This window comes from Medicago sativa, chromosome 1 (assembly GCF_051527215.1).
Source record: "Medicago sativa cultivar Bolivia chromosome 1, Bolivia_mono, whole genome shotgun sequence".
Taxonomy (NCBI): domain Eukaryota; kingdom Viridiplantae; phylum Streptophyta; class Magnoliopsida; order Fabales; family Fabaceae; genus Medicago; species Medicago sativa.
Window position 1 is genome coordinate 57,543,956 of NC_140749.1, and position 17,957 is coordinate 57,561,912.

The window sequence follows — 17,957 nt, forward strand, 5'->3', positions numbered from 1 at the left end:
TTTGGGGCCCGGAATTTAATTTCTTTTGCAACCCTTATAAAATTAAAACCGGGCCTATGAATTTGTTAAGACGGCCCTGAGTATATTACTACTACTCCCATGTCCCTCTCAAATCTCAACCTAACATAAGGTCTTATCCAACGCAACCAAGTCACCTTGTTCTTTTTTTATAATAATAAAAAGGAAAGTTCTCCTAACGTCTTCTAGAAACAGAAGTTATAAGAATGCCAATTCCTCTAGTTACTTCCTCCCTCGTATGATTGGTGTTCAAACATTAATAAGTATTTAATTCTTTTATTTTTGTCATGGTAAATGTACGTCTCTTTAAGGCAAATAATATATACAACTATAATTTTACAATAACAGGAAAATCACATTATTTTTACCATCTGATTTGGTGAATGTGTAAAATTATTTTATGTGCATACTAACTTATAAAGTCATGTGTGCATGCTAACTTATAAATGATGGGTGATTTGAATTAGGCTTTCATTTCATCTTAGAAATTATGGTTGTGCCTAACACAACCCCACAAAATTGACTTGTGAGATGATAATTGTCTCCCACTAGCATGTTGTATGGTAATCTCTTATCCGATCCGAGACTCTATAGCATGCAATACTTTAAGTTTACCCATTTTCTCAATTGTTAACCTTTTTAACATGTTCCAACGAAAAAGAGCAAGTGTGGCATTTTAATATGAATGTCAAACTCCTCCATTTCCTTCTCCCCTTCACTTTTTTTTTGGTAGATAGACAAAATGACAATAGCAATTGAAAACTCAACACACGCAAGTGAATGAGTTAGAGTTCAAATCTTAGTATGAGGTCTTGTTAGAGGGTGATATTAGGTTTCACTCTTGTTTGACATGTTGTTTTATGGCCTATTTGGAGCTCTCGCAATGATATTATCTTTTCAGGGGTCTGTATTTTGTCGAGGCTCTGGTGACTAGGGCAAAGCTTTTCTCGTGGAAGTTGTTTCTGGGTAAAAATCTTGGTAGCCCCTGTCCTTTCTTGAGTGGGAGGCTTATCCCATCATGTGTTGGCCCAATAGAGTGTTTATCGTGTCGACCCTGGGGCCTTCATGTGTTTTGCATGGTTAGGCTTATGGTCTTCAACTTCCCTTCGTGCTTGTCCCTTTTTCTGGTTCTCTAGGCTATGGTTGCCTATTGTTGGGGACTGGCTATGGGTCATGGTGTCCTTTGGGTTATTGTTGTGTTGGTGTTGTTTTATGTTTATGTTTTTTATTTTTTCCTCTTTGTGTTTGTTGTAGGACTCCGATTCTTGGGTATCTCTTGTGCCCCTCCTACTTTTGTGTTGGTATTACCGTTGTACTTTCTTTTACATTTTTCGTTCTTTTTATAATACATATTTTACACACACACACACACAGATATATATATATATATATATATATATATATATATATATTTGCCTTATAAAATGTTAGTCACAGTGTTCGACCTAATAATTTTTTTATTTTTACTCGACGAGCTAGGACTTGTGAACTTTACTTCCTCTTTAAATCTAAATTATTAAATCCCAAAATGATTAAACTCAGACATATAAATTTTCGCAACAATGTCTTCATTAATGATCAATGCTTCAAATTCACGAATCCATGATAGTGAGTATGTAATTCATATCTAGTGTGAGGCCGAACGAGTATATAATTATTGAATGATCAATGCTTTAAATTTATTACTCCCTCCGTCCCTTAATGTAACCCCCCTTTGCATTTTTCACATTTCTTAAGAAAAGTTGTCAGTGTAATTAATGTGTCTGTTTTGTGTATTAATATTACCAAATTGTCCTTTGTTTGTATGTGTATTAAATTTGACTATTCATATTTGAAGACAAGTTAGTAGTATTAATTAGGGGTATGTTTAGGAAAAAAGTAATAAATGCATCTAGTAATTTGAAAAGGGGGTTACATTTAGGGACAAAAATAAAATCAAATGGGTGGTTACATTAAGGGACGGAGGGAGTACATATAAATTTATTACATATAAATTTATTGAATGAGTATATAATTTATGAATTACATACTCACTATCATGGTTTATTGAATGAGTGGTGTATGTAGTCATTATTATATACCACATACATCATTTATTCAATGAACTTAAAAAGTAGTTTTTTGCTTATAATAGTGACTGGATGGAGTATACATATAGTTTTTGTCACAATGAAAATTGTAAAGAAAATATTCATAAAAATATAATTTATTTTTTATTTATATTTGGCCCCCTCATAGAATTTTGGCTAACTTCAATCACTGCACATGTATGTCGCTCATTTCTTGTTCTAGAACAATAATCGTGGTTCACTCGCAAAATATAACATAAAGAAAAATGCTAAAGTGCACGAGAGGGTTTTTCGTTCATATTCCATGACAGATTCTTTCACTCTTATTTGATTTGTTCAACTGCAATTTTTTATGATAAATCTCAAGCATATCTCTTCCTGTGAGCTACTACAAATCAATGTCACAATATAATATAGTTTAAATCAAATATTTGATGGTTTACCCTTGACCATGGGATAACAGAATACATTACTTTGGATAACAGTGATAATGACATTGACGGTGATCAAGTCAATATTGTTTATATCATGTTTACATTTTTTTTTTATTATTTAGCTTATAATTTTGAAAATGGATAAACTAACATGAAAAAGCCTCCAATTAAATGAGCAAGTTGTGTGTAGGATGTGTGGGTCGTGCAAATTCGTGTGGAAGAGAGTGTCGTGCCAAATAGCACCACTCTAACATAAATAGTACTACAATGCAAGATGCACACAACTTAAATGTTAACGGTGTAAACGATATAACATAAATGATCAATTCAAGAAGCAAATAACTTAAAGACCAAAACCTAAAAGAATGTAAACATAATTTTGTCTTAACTAAATTATTGTAGCATAGATGCTAATGGTAAATAATTAGGTATTCCTAAAAAAAAAAAAAATAGGTATAAATGATTTCTCTTTCAGAAAAAAAATGTATAAATGATTTATTTATTTATTTATTTATTTATTTGGTCAAGTGTATAAATGATTTATGTAACAAGATAAAAGAAACTCAATTTGTTTTTGGGTAGCACTTGAGTGACATAGAATTAGTGACATTGGTCAACCACAATGTGACAAATGGCCTCTCTCTCTCTCTCTCTCTCTCTCTCTCTCTCTCTCTCTCTCTCTCTCTCTCTCTCTCTCTCTCTCACACACACACACACACACACACACACACACACACACACAAGGATTGTAACATTGTAATTAGCTAATGTCACCAATTCTATGTCACTCAAGTGCTACCTGCAGCTAATTCCAGATAATAATCCATGAGTTCTGATATATCAATTGAAAGGGAAAAACACACTTACCAAGTGTGTGGGCTAAAGTTTCTTTAAAAAAAAAGTGTGTGGGCTAAGGAAACATATATGCAATATTTGTGATTTGTGATTTGGGAACTGATGAAATTATGCATCTCATTAAAAAAATCAAAATTTGCACATCTTTGACCGCTTAGCTAGCTTTTTTTTCTTCCCAAAATTATCACCAATTGTTTTTTCTATATCTTCTGTACCTCACAATTAACGTTTTGATTTCACTAAGGCATCTTGTAATACAATTAGAAATGCAAATCGCATAATATATCAAAAGTTCTATTTTGATTTTTTTTTAACAAATCAAAATGGAATATTATAAATAACGAAAAGCGATGCACGCCGCATAAGGCGTGCAGAAGGTGAGTCACTAAACATGGTACAAGGTTACAATTTGCGCCTAACCAAGAAGCACAAAAGAGCAGCAACTAACAATAATTACATAGACACTCCCATACACAAAAGTGGGTTGCGACACCAATCATGGTAGCAATAAACAAAAAAAGGGTGGTTTGTTCGCAGCCATAAGAACAAATTCAACTTCACTTTGTCCGCGATAGCAAGAGGATTGGAGGCGACATTATTAAAGATGCAGTTGTTTCTCTCCTTCCAAATTGCCCACACACAAGCAAGCCAAATTACCTTTAGAAATAGATGTATAGATCGCGGCATGCCCGCCAAATGGATAAATTGATGAAAATGATCTCCTAAAGTGCCTGATGGAACAAAAACAATACCGAGTCAGCGCCACAGAGCCATCCACGTGCTTCCAAACGTGTTGCATCCGAGGAAAAGGTGATATGCCGTCTCGGAGCAACCACATCCTCTCACACACGTAATGTTATTATGTTGAAGGATGTTTCAACGTAACAAAATCACTTTTGTAGGAATTCTATTACGAAGCAGACGCCAAGCGAAAACAGATACCTTTAAGGGCACAAGCTTATGCCAAACATAATGACAAGGACTCGTAACCGTAATCTCAGCAGTTACCGTCAGGAACCGATAAACCCCACTCACTGATTAGCCGTGATTAGGGTCAAGCATCCACTGCCATTTGTCACAAACGTTATCCTGCAAAACAATGTTATTTATCAAAGATGAGCACTCCCTCAGGCTCTCCTCCTCCCAAGCAATAAGACCGCGATGTCACTCCCAAGCACCTCCTCCCACCTCCCAACCCAACGCCTCCATCTCCGCCACGGAACAATCTCGGTGAACAGTCAAATCAAAGAGACAACGGAACCTAGTACTTAAAGGAACTCCGGTAACCCAACTATCAGCCCAAAAATAAGTAGTTTGACCGTCACCAACTACCCTACGAGTGTTATCTTCAAACCAACTACCTACACCCATACCAGCCCCTACCCGAATGGCTCACACCGTCCTCCACCACAAAGAGGCGTGCCTCCCCCCTCCTCACCATATCTAGCCTTCAACACTCGATACCACAACCCCTCCTTGTCAACCAACATCCTCCAACACAATTCCCTAAAAGAGACAAATTAAATTCACCCAACTCACCTTCCTCCTTCGGTAAACAGACCGACTCCCAATTCACCCAAGCGATTTTCCTAAATTCCTCAACCCCCCCCCCCCCAATTTTTTTTTAAATAGATTCGATATAGAAGATTATACCTGCGGGAGCCTTGAAGAAGGAAAGAAAGTAAACCGGGAGCGAAGACAGGACAAATTTCAGTAATACCAGACGACAATCATAAGACATGAATTTATTCTTCCAAGATGACAACAGTGCAACAATTCGATCAACCATAGGTTTCCAAAAACTAAGTTTTCTGACATCCCCACCAATAGGTAAACCCAAATACACAAAAGGTATTTTTCCCATTCGACCATTCATCACAGAAGCAGCTTCCGACAACCAAGAATCAGAAACATTTACACCAGTCAACATGCTTTAATTGAAATTTACCTTAAGACCAGTAATATCCTCAAATAAAAGTAGCACCGCCCGCATGGAACGCACATTAGACGAACTTTTGTCTCTAATAATTAGAGTGTCATCCGCAAACTGAAGATGAGATAAAGTAACATCACCAAGCCACCCTACACTGTACCCACGAAACAAATTAGCAGATACCAATGTATTCATCAAAACATTGAAACCTTCAGCAGCTAGAAGGAACAAAAATGGGGAAAATGGGTCTCCCTGCCTGAGGCCACGTTCTATAGGAAACTCCTCCGTCGCTGACCCGTTCACAAGAACTGAAGCAGTTGTTGTTTCGACGCATTCATTAATCCATTTCCGCCACAAAGTTGGAAAATTTATATTGATCATCACCACATTAAGATAATTAAGATCAACCGAATCATATGCCTTTTCAAAATCAACTTTAAACAACAGCATTTCCCTTTTCAATCGTTTGGCTTCATCGACCACCTCATTGGCAATAAGAATACCATCTAAAATTTGTTTCCCTGGAACAAAGGCTGAATGAGAGTTTGAAACAGCACTACCAATCACCTCACGCAGCCTGTTAGCTAGAACCTTCGCCAAAACCTTGTAAACACTACCCACCAAGGATATAGGACGAAAATCATTGAGCCTTTGAGGGCTCTCCACCTTCGGGATCAAAGCAATAACAGTAGAGTTCAACCCCTTCGTTAGTTTACCATTTGTATGAAATTCGGACAAAAATCTCATAAAATCATCTTTTAACTCTTGCCAGAACTCTTTAATGAAACCAAAATTTATACCATCCGGTCTCGGGCTCTTGTAACTATCACAATCCCAAACTGCGTTTTTAACTTCATCCATAGAAGGGTCGAACTAAATTACTCGAGTCACCACTAGATAATCTTCGAAAATGCAAGTCCTCCACCCCCGGCCTCTCCACACCGATAGTTCGAAAGTGACTAGAAAAATGATTAAAAACCGCCGTTCTAATATCGTGGACCCCTTCGACTTGAACACCATCAACATTAATCAACTGGATTGAATTGCGTCGCCCTCTAGCGGACAAAGAAGCATGGAAAAATTTAGAATTTGTGTCACCGTCGTTTAGCCAATTTGCCCGCGCCTTTTGCCAATTAATGCTAGTCTGCACTCGAGACAAAGAATGCAAGCTGACAGAAAGCTCGTGGAGTTCCCGAACCTCATCATCCATAAGTGCCACCTCCTCCCCTTTAGAGTCTAGAGAAGAAATTCGAAGCTTTATCGCTTTGATCTTACCATCAAGATTCTTAGTATGATGTTGGTGTCAATCCTTCAAACAATTTTTGAAAAATTTAAGCTTACATTTCAGGACATAGCCGCCCCAACCCTCCACCGTAAATAACCGCTATTTTTCACGAACAAAGTCCGCATAATCAAGAAAATCCGCCCAGCACTTCAGCATCCGTAGAGGACAGGGACCCCAATTGTTCAACTAGAAAATAATTATTGTTTACATTATTCACCATCAAAACCATGCTAACTGAAGAAATAATATTGGGAGTGTGGGACAGTGACCAGCTTATCTTTGATACCTTTTAAATTTCCAATGGAGATTAATGAATCTTCTGGATCTAGCTAAGTAGTTGGACTAGGAAGTACATTACATATGCTAGTTATAAAAAAAACAACTATCCATCCATTCATAAAAAACAAAAACTATCCAATAACATGATTAGTTGTAAATATAATCTATATTCAAGATTATGTGCTGTATTCCTAAGTAATAATAATCGATGCTGCTTATTTGATCATCAAAAGACGATTAAAAAAAGAGTTATGAGTTCAAAGGTCAGAAGATTGTTCCAATATGCAATAATAGAAGATAAACTAGATCAAGGTTACCCAAAAAGGCAAAGGCAAAGACAAAGACAAATAAATATAAATATAAATATATTTATTATTGTTAAAATCAATTCGGTAAAAAAGAGAAACGAAACGGTAAAACATAAACAATGAAACACAATATTTGGTCATGAAGTTCGACCAAGTAATGTCTCAAACTACAAAACAACCGACTCATATATAATTACTACAGTTCATATCACATCAATACCCAGTAACTCAAAAGAGGGTCATGTTAACTAATGACTATAATGAACTTGTTAGGAAAAAATATAAATATTTTTTACACATTTAAAAGGTTAATTACACAGATTTTAAAATAGTTTTATTATATTTTCATGGTGGTGTATATTTTAAATTTAAAAAGTTAACCATCAAAGACGAACGGTGACAATTACATTAGCCATCAATAAAAGGTGTATGAAATTACTCATGCTTAATTGACATCAATCAAAATGATCTATTTGTCTTCCACTATATAAATAGGAAAAGACAAAAAAAAAATGTTGAATGGTGCTAGCTCAGCATAGGTAGCTTTACCCACCTTTTGTTGACGGGTAAAAAAGAATTTGTCAATAAAAATACTTATTGTTCCGACTTAAGTTCACAATACTTTGTTTTTCTAAGCATCCCTTGACAAATAAAAATCAATAAAAGCATCAGTTTACATGTTAACTAATAGCTTCATGAGTCATGTTAACATGTATTCTAAAGGAATAGGTAAAGCAACCCAAAAGTTAAAATATTTTCTTAAATTGTGTAAATTCAATTAATTAAAAATAAAAAAAATTCAATTTAATTCATGGATTCCAACAAAATTCTTTTACATTTTTAAGAGCACATATTAACGTTACCCTAATTATTTTATTATGTTAGATTCCTTAGCGATTGTTCCAACGATTTCTCTCAAAAAAATAATTAGAAGTAGGAATTAACAACTTTGAACCTAATCTTGTAAAAAAAAAAATGAACCTAACTTATTATTTAAAAACATGCAAATTACTCCCTCCGTCCCTTAATGTAACCCCCTTTGCTTTTTTCACATTTCTTAAGAAAAGTTGTCAATGTAATTGATGTGTCTGTTTTGTGTATTAATATTGTCAAATTGTCCTTTGTTTGTATGTGTAATAAATTTAACTATTCATATTTCAAGATAAATTAGTAGTATTAATTAGGGATATGTTTAGGAAAAAAGTAATAAATGCATCTAGTAATTTAAAAAGGAGTTTACATTTATGGACAAAAATAAAATCAAATGGATGTTTAGATATAGGAACGTAGAAACCAACGGCCCACGTCACACCTGATCAATCAGCTGTATTATTATCCTATGTTGCTTTTTTTGCTTTGACACTGCTTTCGTCTTCTTTTGACGAGCAAATAACAAAGAAACTTTTTTCTCTTTCTCTAGAAGAATAAAGATAGCTTTGGAATTTATCGAATCTTCATTCATTTTTTCCTTCATATAAATACAACTACACCAACACCACTACCATAGCATAAATTAAAGACTTACCAAACATTCAAACTTCAAACACTATCTTTCCCTCTTTCTATATTCAACAACTACGATATTATGCCACAACTGGATTTCGAAACCCTAGTTTCCGCCTTATCCGGCGTCGCCGCCGACCGGAAAGTCGCTTGCGAACCAACGGATGAAGCGGAAGACTCACCACCGGAATCATTCTGGCTCTCCAACGATGCTGAATACGACTGGTGGGACAGAAACGCCGTCTACGAAAGAAACGAATCAACAAAAGCAAGCTCAATTTCCATAAACCCTAACTCCGCTTCAAACTCTCAACGATTCTCCAAGAATTTGAAGAAATCCAAAGCTACGACAATCATCGGTTTACCGAAATCACAGAAAGCTACGTTAGCAGAAGCTAGAGGCTGCCGTCGGAATCATCACAAGCCGGGAAACACGAGGTTGTTTCCGAAACGAAGCGCGTCGATTGGAGGAAAATCTGATTCTACTGTTTTTGAACCTTCTTCACCGAAGGTTTCTTGTATAGGTAGAGTAAGATCGAAACGTGGACATAACCGAAGGTTGAGAACTCGTCAGAGATCGATTTCTTCCACCGCTACCGGCGTCTCCGCCGCCTGCGTTGTAAGACAGAAATCTTCACGTAGTACTCAGAGAAAGAAGAAATCCGGTTTTATCGAAAGCGTTTGCTCGATTTTCAGGAGTCACCGGAGAGAGAAAACCGTTCAGAAATCGAATCTTCCGGTGGAAGATTCTTCAACGAAAAAGAAGAGAAACAATGGAAGAAAAACGCGGGAAGGAAGTACGGTGAGTAGAACGGTTGAGGAGACGGTTCACAGTGAACCGGCCGGTTTGGGTTCGATGAGCCGGTTTGCGTCGGGGCGGCGGTCCGAGTCATGGGGAGTAGGTGAAGTTGAAAACCACGTGTGAATTCGGTGGCTGCCACGTGTGGGGTCCAATATCAGCGTGTGTTCGTTGGGCTCGAAGTTTTGAATAGTTGTTAGGATGGTGACGTGGCACGTAGAATAACTGTTTGTAACTGTTTTTCGTTACTACTAGTACTTGCTTTTTAGCGTGTTTGAATTTGCTGTTTTTGTTTTTTGAACTTATCTGTTTTAGCAGTAAACGACAGCGTTTTTGTAAATATGATTTGTGTGCTTTTTCTGCTGTAATGAGTAAGCAGCTGTATATTTTTCCTATGGGCACCTTCCAGTTTCAATTGAGTTGCCTTGTTTGGTTGCCAAAGTTAAATAGAATCAATTTATGCACACTCATATAAATCGTAGAAGTACGAAAAAGAAAATAATTAAATAATAAGGATTTTTAAAATGGTTACCCAAGAGTATGAGTTATCTTGTCAGTTGTCATGCATAATGTCAAGCATGTATATATCACTAAAAAAAAAGCGTTGATAGCATGTATATATCACTAAAAAAAAACATGTATGTATATCTCTCTCAACTAGTGATGCATTAATCTTGGTGAGAAGACACCTTAATTTAATATTCTTGTATTATCATGGTTCTGTTTGAATCATGAGCCTCTAGTTAAGTCGGAAAAGATAGAAATGCTTACTTGGTCATAAACATAAATAAAAAAAGTTTATGCACACATTCAAAAATAAAATAAATTAAAAGAAAAACAATTGTATGCTGTGATTAAATTAGTTCTTATTTATTTTTCTCCATTTTTCTGAGCGTGCCCAAATTTTTTTTTATTTGCGCTTGTGTCTAAATAAAACTTGCTTCGAAAAGATATCATCAAATGGTCTTGAATAAATGATGCAGTTAATTTGGTAAAAAAACAAAAACAATGATGCACTTAGTTAATGTAACTTTGTGACAAGGAATTTAATTGTAAAAATGATATATCAAAGAATGAATTGTAATGATGGTTGACAACCCTTAAACGCATCCTTTAAAAAAGAAGACAATCCTTAACGAATGAAGAAAAATATGCATATTTGAAGTTTAAATCTTCGGGTCAATTTAAATGTCAATTCAATGACATTTCCTAGTTTTAAATGTATTTATCATTGAAATGAAATGTCAAGGTTAGGAATGTATTTGTTGGAGGGTGTTTATTACTCTAATTTGTGTTATTTTGTTGACCATGAGCGCTTTGATTGTGCTAGTTGCTATTACTTCATTCATGGAGTAGTTGGTATAGGTCCGAGATTGAGACTTAGGAGTTAGAGTAGTGTGCTACTCACTAGAGTTAGGAATGTGCTATTTTTTAGATCTTAGGTTTAATTTCCTACGGATGTTTGTAATGTTTGTGTTGGAGTTTAGCTCTGCTTTCAATTAAGATATCCACTAGTGAACGATGGAATTGACTCCACAAATTAATTGATCATTAAGTTGGATGCCGAGTTTAAAAATAAATAAATATCTGTAGTCTTGCATAATTGTAATCATTTTACTATAATTGATTATTTATTTTATTTAGATTCATGTATTGCATAGATTAATGTCACATTTGAACATTTTATATTTTGAATTATCAATATCTTTATTCAGCTCTATCTCACTTGAATGACAATTTTATATTTTTTCTCAAATCAATTTGAAAAAGAACGAAATAGTACTATATCATACGAGGAATATGGAGTATCATTAAATGCATTTTGATAAAGACCAATTACAAAGTGATTCGACCTTTTTCATAGAAAACTGTCCACGTAGAACATCATTAGAACAGAGAACTCTCAATTTTCCGATGCAATGTAACGACCCAGATTTTTTGAGACATTCACTAATACAATTCTTAGCGAAAAATGGTGCATATTTTTTTTTTAAAAATAAGTAATAAAAGTAACTCAAAACTCATTGACTTCAAAATAAATGAATAAATAAATTTCTCTTCAGTTTTCAGTATAGCAAATCATAGTTGTTTTACATCAAAATATAATTTTTCTATGAACAAGGCTTTCAGACTTTCACTACCCAAAGACACATCCTAGCTGGTCATAACTTTAGACACTTGTGAAAAATCTCACCAAAGCGTACCAAAGGTCCACATATCTCGGAGCCTCCAACTGTAAGTCGTTAACATTATCTGATTTTCAAATACGGAAAAAGGGTCAACTCCCAAACAAACAAATATACAAGTTATACATTTATTTAACATGTATTTAAAGGCATGCAAATAGTACAAATATTAATATAAAGTACACAAAATGTCAACACCCAAAACAACAGTGGACTCGACAAATGCACGACACCCTAAAGGTTGACCTATATGCGACACAAATGATCCGGATATCACCTCCCTTATATGGCGACATAAGTTCTTCGTAGATATTTGTGAGCTTCAACCAATTATGGACACCACATACCCCACGAGACCCAACCAATTATGGGCACCAAAAGAAAACAACGAGCCTCGACCAATTATGAGCACTCAAAAGGAAACAATAAGCCCCAACCAATTATGGGCACTTAAGACTTCGGGTCCCAACCAATTATGGGCACCACGCGACAATGAATGTATGCATGCGACACCTGATTATTAACTCCACAAAATAGATCACCCAAAATGAGTATCCGACTAAATTAATCTTTGTCTTAACCACCTGCTAGAGACACTGATTACACCGACAGTAACTCCGACTTACAAAATATGCAAAACCACAATTCAGGCATGAAAACAACAAGTTATACTCACAACCAAGCAATACAGAATCAAGTTCACATAATATGTAAGCATGGTACAATTAGGCATGGCAATGGGGCGGGTTGGGGACGGGTTTTACCTTCTCCGTCCCTATACCCGATTCTCAAATACTTACCCGTTACCCTACCCATACCCAACGGGGACGAGAAATTGAATCCCATCCCCGTCCCCGACGGGTTCGGGTATCCCCGCCCCATCCCCGTCCCTGCATTGAATAATTGATTTTAATAAAAATAGAAGTTTTTTTTGCATCCCCAAGAGCAACAACGTTGTAATATATTATCTAACAATACACTCACTTTAACATTGTTAGATGGAATGATTTAGTTGATTAGTTGATCCTTTAAATATCAATGCTAGTTTTTATTAACATCACAATTATCAAACAAAATAACATGACATATCAACATAAAGTAATTTTTTACATTTGGGACGGGTTTGGGAATGAGTTCGGGGAGGGTACCTATATACCCGTTACCCGTCCCATACCCGTGTTTTGAAATCGGGGAAAACCCATACCCATACCCAAACCCAGTCAAAACGGGGAAAACCCGTCAAATTGGGTTTGGTTCGGGTGGGTAACCGCGGGTCTGGATTTTGTTGTCATGCCTAGGTACAATACTTAAACATGTTAAAAACATCATCATTTTAACAACAAGTAAATACATATATAAAATAGAAAAATGGAGCGCCCTTTCCCTTACCTTAACAATAGCAGCTCTTAAGATTTCCACCAACGGTCTTTACTCTGTCGAATCTACACCTTCACGTTTAAATATTTACCAACTTAGATTAGATTCCAATCGCTCTTACCCCTAATTTCTACTCAAGGCTTTAGTTTGGTTCTGGGATGATTCACAACTAACTACTACTAAATTTATGAAGTCACCGATCACTATCCTTTCATAAAGTCATTTGATGATTAATCAAACTACACTATTTAAAATTAATTAGAAAAGAAATGTTTGATTCCAAATCGGTGTTCAACTCAAAATTTTGACAACAAAAACATAACTTTCCACCTAATTCTATTATATGAAAATAAAATCAGAAATTATTTATCTCAAAACTTTTACTCACCGGTTTCAATAAGGGCATAAGCATAATTCAAGATTACTATAAAATTGTATTTCATATTGTTTAAAAAAACAAGAATTTGACCAATAAAAAAAAAAACAAGAATTTGACCATAATTTATTTCAACTTTCATAGGAAAAGAATAAAAATTTAGGTAGATAAGCAGCCTAATAAATTCCTATTCTAAACTTTCATACGTATACAGCCATCTTTACATTTTCATAAACTAGAAAAGAATTGAGAATGAGAAAACATATGCAAGAGTGAAAAAAAAAATGTTCTTACTTGTGATAGGTCTACATGCTAATTTTAGAGTTGATCTTTGTTCTCATTTCTTTCTCCAGCAAGACTCTTTCTACGGCTCTCTCAATCTTTCAAGTGTGTATTACTCAAAAGAATGCATGAATAATTTTAGGAAGAGGACGGACTGTTACTAATAGAGAAGTAACCTCCCCCACTAACTAAATTCCTAAATGAGTGGGACTAAAATAGTGGAAAGAGGTGTATTGTGGTCATGTGACTAGGAAAAGAAGTTGTTCTTTGGACTCTAAAACTTTCATAACGGAATAAAAGTGTTTACTACTTCTAGTGATTGAACGTGTTTGCTACTAAAAAAAATGTGTGCCTTCTTCCTTATTTTTCCTCTAATTATTTATTTATATTTTTATTTCAATTTTGAAATTAGTGGAACAACAAGTGAACCACGTTTCCTTTAAGTAAGCAATTTTCTCCACTACTACAAACAAAAATATAAATATGTGCCTACTCGCATAAAACAAAAATAGGATGATAAATTTAAGTCAGTCACAAAATTAATTGTCATCCGCTTTTCTTTACTCTAATATATAATATATAATTCCTCATTCCAATATGATAAATTACCGGGATCTTACACTTCAATACTTTCATAGTCTAGAGGATAATATACTAATATCTTGTGCAAAACGAGAATATTTTGCTATCCTAAAGTTTATTAACGATATTTAGTTCATGGTGTTTGAACTCCTGCCTCTATGTGTGGTAGTTGTACATCTCAATTTTGCGACCATTCAATGGCTGAAGAGGCCTTGCGTTGTGCTGAAACTCTACACCCACTGGTGCCTTTAGAAGTTCAAGTTGTTTCTTGGAGAGTGTCCGAACCTGCATGTTCGATAGGTAAGAAATTACACACGAACGGAAGACAAATGGACAAGACAATAAGTTGTCCCGCTAAACCTTTTTAGATTGCGAAAACCAATCCTCGTGAAAATTAATTTCATACTATCAATTCAATTTCTATCACAACATAACCAAATACACTTAGGCTCTGTTTGGTAAAAATAGCGGATAGCTGATAAGCTAGCTGATAGCTTTTAGCTGATAAGCTAGCTGATAGCTTTTAGCTGATAAGCTAGCTGATAGCTTTTAGCTGATAAGCTAGCTGATGACTGATAAGCTAGTTGAAGTGTTTGGTAAAATTAGCGGTTAAACTAGCTGATAAATGTAAAATGACATAAAAGGGTATTTTTAATTTATAATAAAATTTATATCAATTAATATTTAAGTATTTGAAAATTCTTTATTTAAATATTTTTTGAAAAAATACTTTAAATTTATTAACTTAATATATCCTTTATATTATATAAATATTTTCATTTAAGTGTTTATACTTTATAAAAAAATTAAGTGTAATAATAGACGGTTATTGGAATGTATTAATATTATTATTATTATTATTATTATTATTATTATTATTATTATTATTATTATTATTATTATTATTATTATTATTATATGTATTATTAACAATAATTGATAGTTACGCTAAATATAATCTTCTTGAAAAAAAAGTTTAATAATTATCATATGCATGCTAAATAGATGTAAAATATTTTTATTTAGTTCAAAATAACAAAAGGTATATTTTCATCGATGTAAAATATTTTTATTTAGTTCAAAATAACAAAAGGTATATTTTCATCAATTGTAAAATACAGCTGAAGGTATATTGATTTGCACGTTAAAAAAAGTATATTTGGTTTGTAAAAAAAAAAAACTAACAAAACTGACGGTATGCCGTATAAAGAAAAGAAAAAAAACAAGGAAAGACAAGTGCTTCTTTTTTTAATTTTTTTGAAAAAGAATTGGATTTTTGTTCGCAAGAGACACAGAAGTATTTATGAGGAAGTTATATTAATAAATTGTAATGGGTAAAAATGGAATTTAGTTAGAATAATAAGGGTAGAAATGGAATTAAAAGTGAGAAGCTATAAGCTATAAGCTCAAACGCTACTTGGAATAGCTTCTGAAAAATAGCTTATAAGCTCGTTGAAATTCTTGAAATAAGCTATAAGCTCATTGTAAAAAAAGTTACCAAACAGGGCTATTTTGTCAAATGAGCTTATAAGCTATAAGCTATAAGCTATAACCTCTTTTGGTGGCCTTACCAAACAGACCCTAGTACCTTGTCAATGACGTTCCAAATGACACCTTCTTTGCATGGAGGAGTAGTAAGAGAGCCAACATATCTATAATATCTATAGATCTTTTTATTTAATTCCTTTGCATCAAAGGTGCCAAGAGCAATGTTTGCATTTTTATTGCCTGCATGGCTCTCACTGGCTAGCTTATAGAACTTGTCTTCAATCTGCATCCAAGAACCACATGTAATTGGTAGCCATACTACTATCTACTAATCTACTTATATCATGTGCTATTAATTAACATTCCAAATGATAAACCCTATATACTTTATAGGGTTAAATATGTTTTTGGTCCCTATAAAATTGCGACCTTCTAAGTTTGGTCCTTACTTAATTTTAATAGCTTTTTTAATCCCTACAAAAAAAAAATTTACTTATAATTTTAGTCCCTGCTAAAATAAATTTTGTTTAATTATCCTTAAACTCTTAAATTTTTTAACGATTCTTTTTATACAAGTTTAGAACACTATGAAAGGTTCATTTACTAAAATCTATAATTTTTTAACATGAAATAAATTAAATATGAATTTTTTAAAACGACAAAAGTTTAAGATATAAGTAACAAAAATATGGACGTAGAAATCAAATTTTTGCGATATTTTTTTTGGAGGACCTTTTAATAACGTTCTTAACACGCTTGTAAAAAATTGTTGAAAAACTTAAGAGTTTAAGCATAAATTAAACAAATTTGGATTGAGTAAGGACTAATATTGAGTGCAGAAATTTTTTGTAGGGATTAAAAATGCTATTAAAATTAAGGACTAAACTTACAAGGTCACAATTTTGTAAGGATCAAAAACATAATTAACCCTACTTTATATTATACGAGTCACATAATAATAGTGAATGTGATTTTAACTCTACGTACCTTGGAGATTAGAGGATCAGGAACACCCAATCTGTAGAGTTGTGCCACAACTGCTATGTTATTGTTATCTTCTGTCAAGTGAACTAAGTGGAGCTCGGCGTCATGTCTGGATTCAAAAGAATTTGTACAAAGATTAGGGTTACATATTAGTCCTCCCAAAATAGTTAGAAAACTATTTAATTGCTACAATGTATGCACTAAAATGTCCATAGAATTTATTGTAAAATGACCAATGTCACTTAATTTTTTTTTTGAAATATAATGTGACTTGAATTTAAAATTTTTAAAGTTTAAGTTGATACTTTTTTGTCAAAGGCTTAATATATCTCTATATTTGTTGTCAAATTCTAGTTTGGCTAAATAAATAGTGATATTGGAGTTTAGAAAAATGATACGGTATTCAAAAGAATATATAAACGATTTTCTTTTAGTAAAGTTAACAATAATATTTATTGTTAACTTTAGTAAAAGTTTATTGTTAACTTTAGCAAAAGAAAATCGTTATATATTCAATTGAATTACTCTATCATTTTTCTAAATCCAATATCACTATTTATTTTTTTGATAGAATATGTTTACCTTTTTATATAGTAAAGTAATAATAAAAAATTATCAGCATGATTACTGTTGTAACAATAGAATCTAACATTCTTTTATACAAAAAATGCTTGTTTAAATATGAATTACGAGTTTCACAATAATCAAAAGGTAATATGTCCCTATTTCTGTTTAAAAAAAAAAAACAGATTGTTTATTTAATCATAAATGCTTGCACCCTCTTTCTGATATACCACGGGCCAAACCTTATATTCCATAGTAAGCAGCTCTTTTTTATTCAATTTGCTATTATATAACTTTTGGTATAGAAGTAATTTCTACTACAATTTTTTTTTTTGTGAAAGAAGTAATTTCTGTTAGAAATTTAGGTCTTAATAAAAATAGATTTCATAAAACATGTTCAACAAATACGAATCAATAGCGGAAGCAAACAGAACATTGAACATGACTATGATAGGATTTACGACATGTTTGATTTATCAAGGATATTAAGAATTAGGGTAATACCTGGACAAAGCTTTCATGGCAGCCCTCTCGTCAACAATCAACAAAGAGAGAAGATGATCTGAAACAAACATCAACATCAACACGGTTAGTGGCGGCTGATTTGGTTCTTCCTCAACCGGTACCTTTATGCC

At 33.6% G+C, this 17,957-nt stretch overlaps 2 protein-coding genes across 2 annotated transcripts; one reads left to right on the plus strand and one right to left on the minus strand.

The window, feature by feature from the left end:
• Positions 1-8,684: 8,684 nt before the first annotated feature.
• On the plus strand, positions 8,685-9,876 carry LOC146955708 (uncharacterized). Its single transcript, XM_085722829.1, has one exon. The coding sequence runs from the start codon at positions 8,767-8,769 to the stop codon at positions 9,607-9,609; it is 843 nt and encodes a 280-aa protein (XP_085578955.1). The 5' UTR covers positions 8,685-8,766; the 3' UTR covers positions 9,610-9,876.
• A 4,326-nt stretch (positions 9,877-14,202) lies between these two features.
• LOC146955709 (alpha carbonic anhydrase 1, chloroplastic-like) lies at positions 14,203-17,576 on the minus strand. Its single transcript, XM_085748950.1, has 5 exons — positions 17,565-17,576; positions 17,064-17,089; positions 16,762-16,867; positions 15,875-16,057; positions 14,203-14,571 (listed from the first exon to the last, which is right to left on the minus strand). Exons 1-5 carry the CDS (start codon positions 17,574-17,576, stop codon positions 14,443-14,445), a joined length of 456 nt encoding a protein of 151 aa, XP_085605076.1. The 3' UTR covers positions 14,203-14,442.
• Positions 17,577-17,957: the final 381 nt, after the last annotated feature.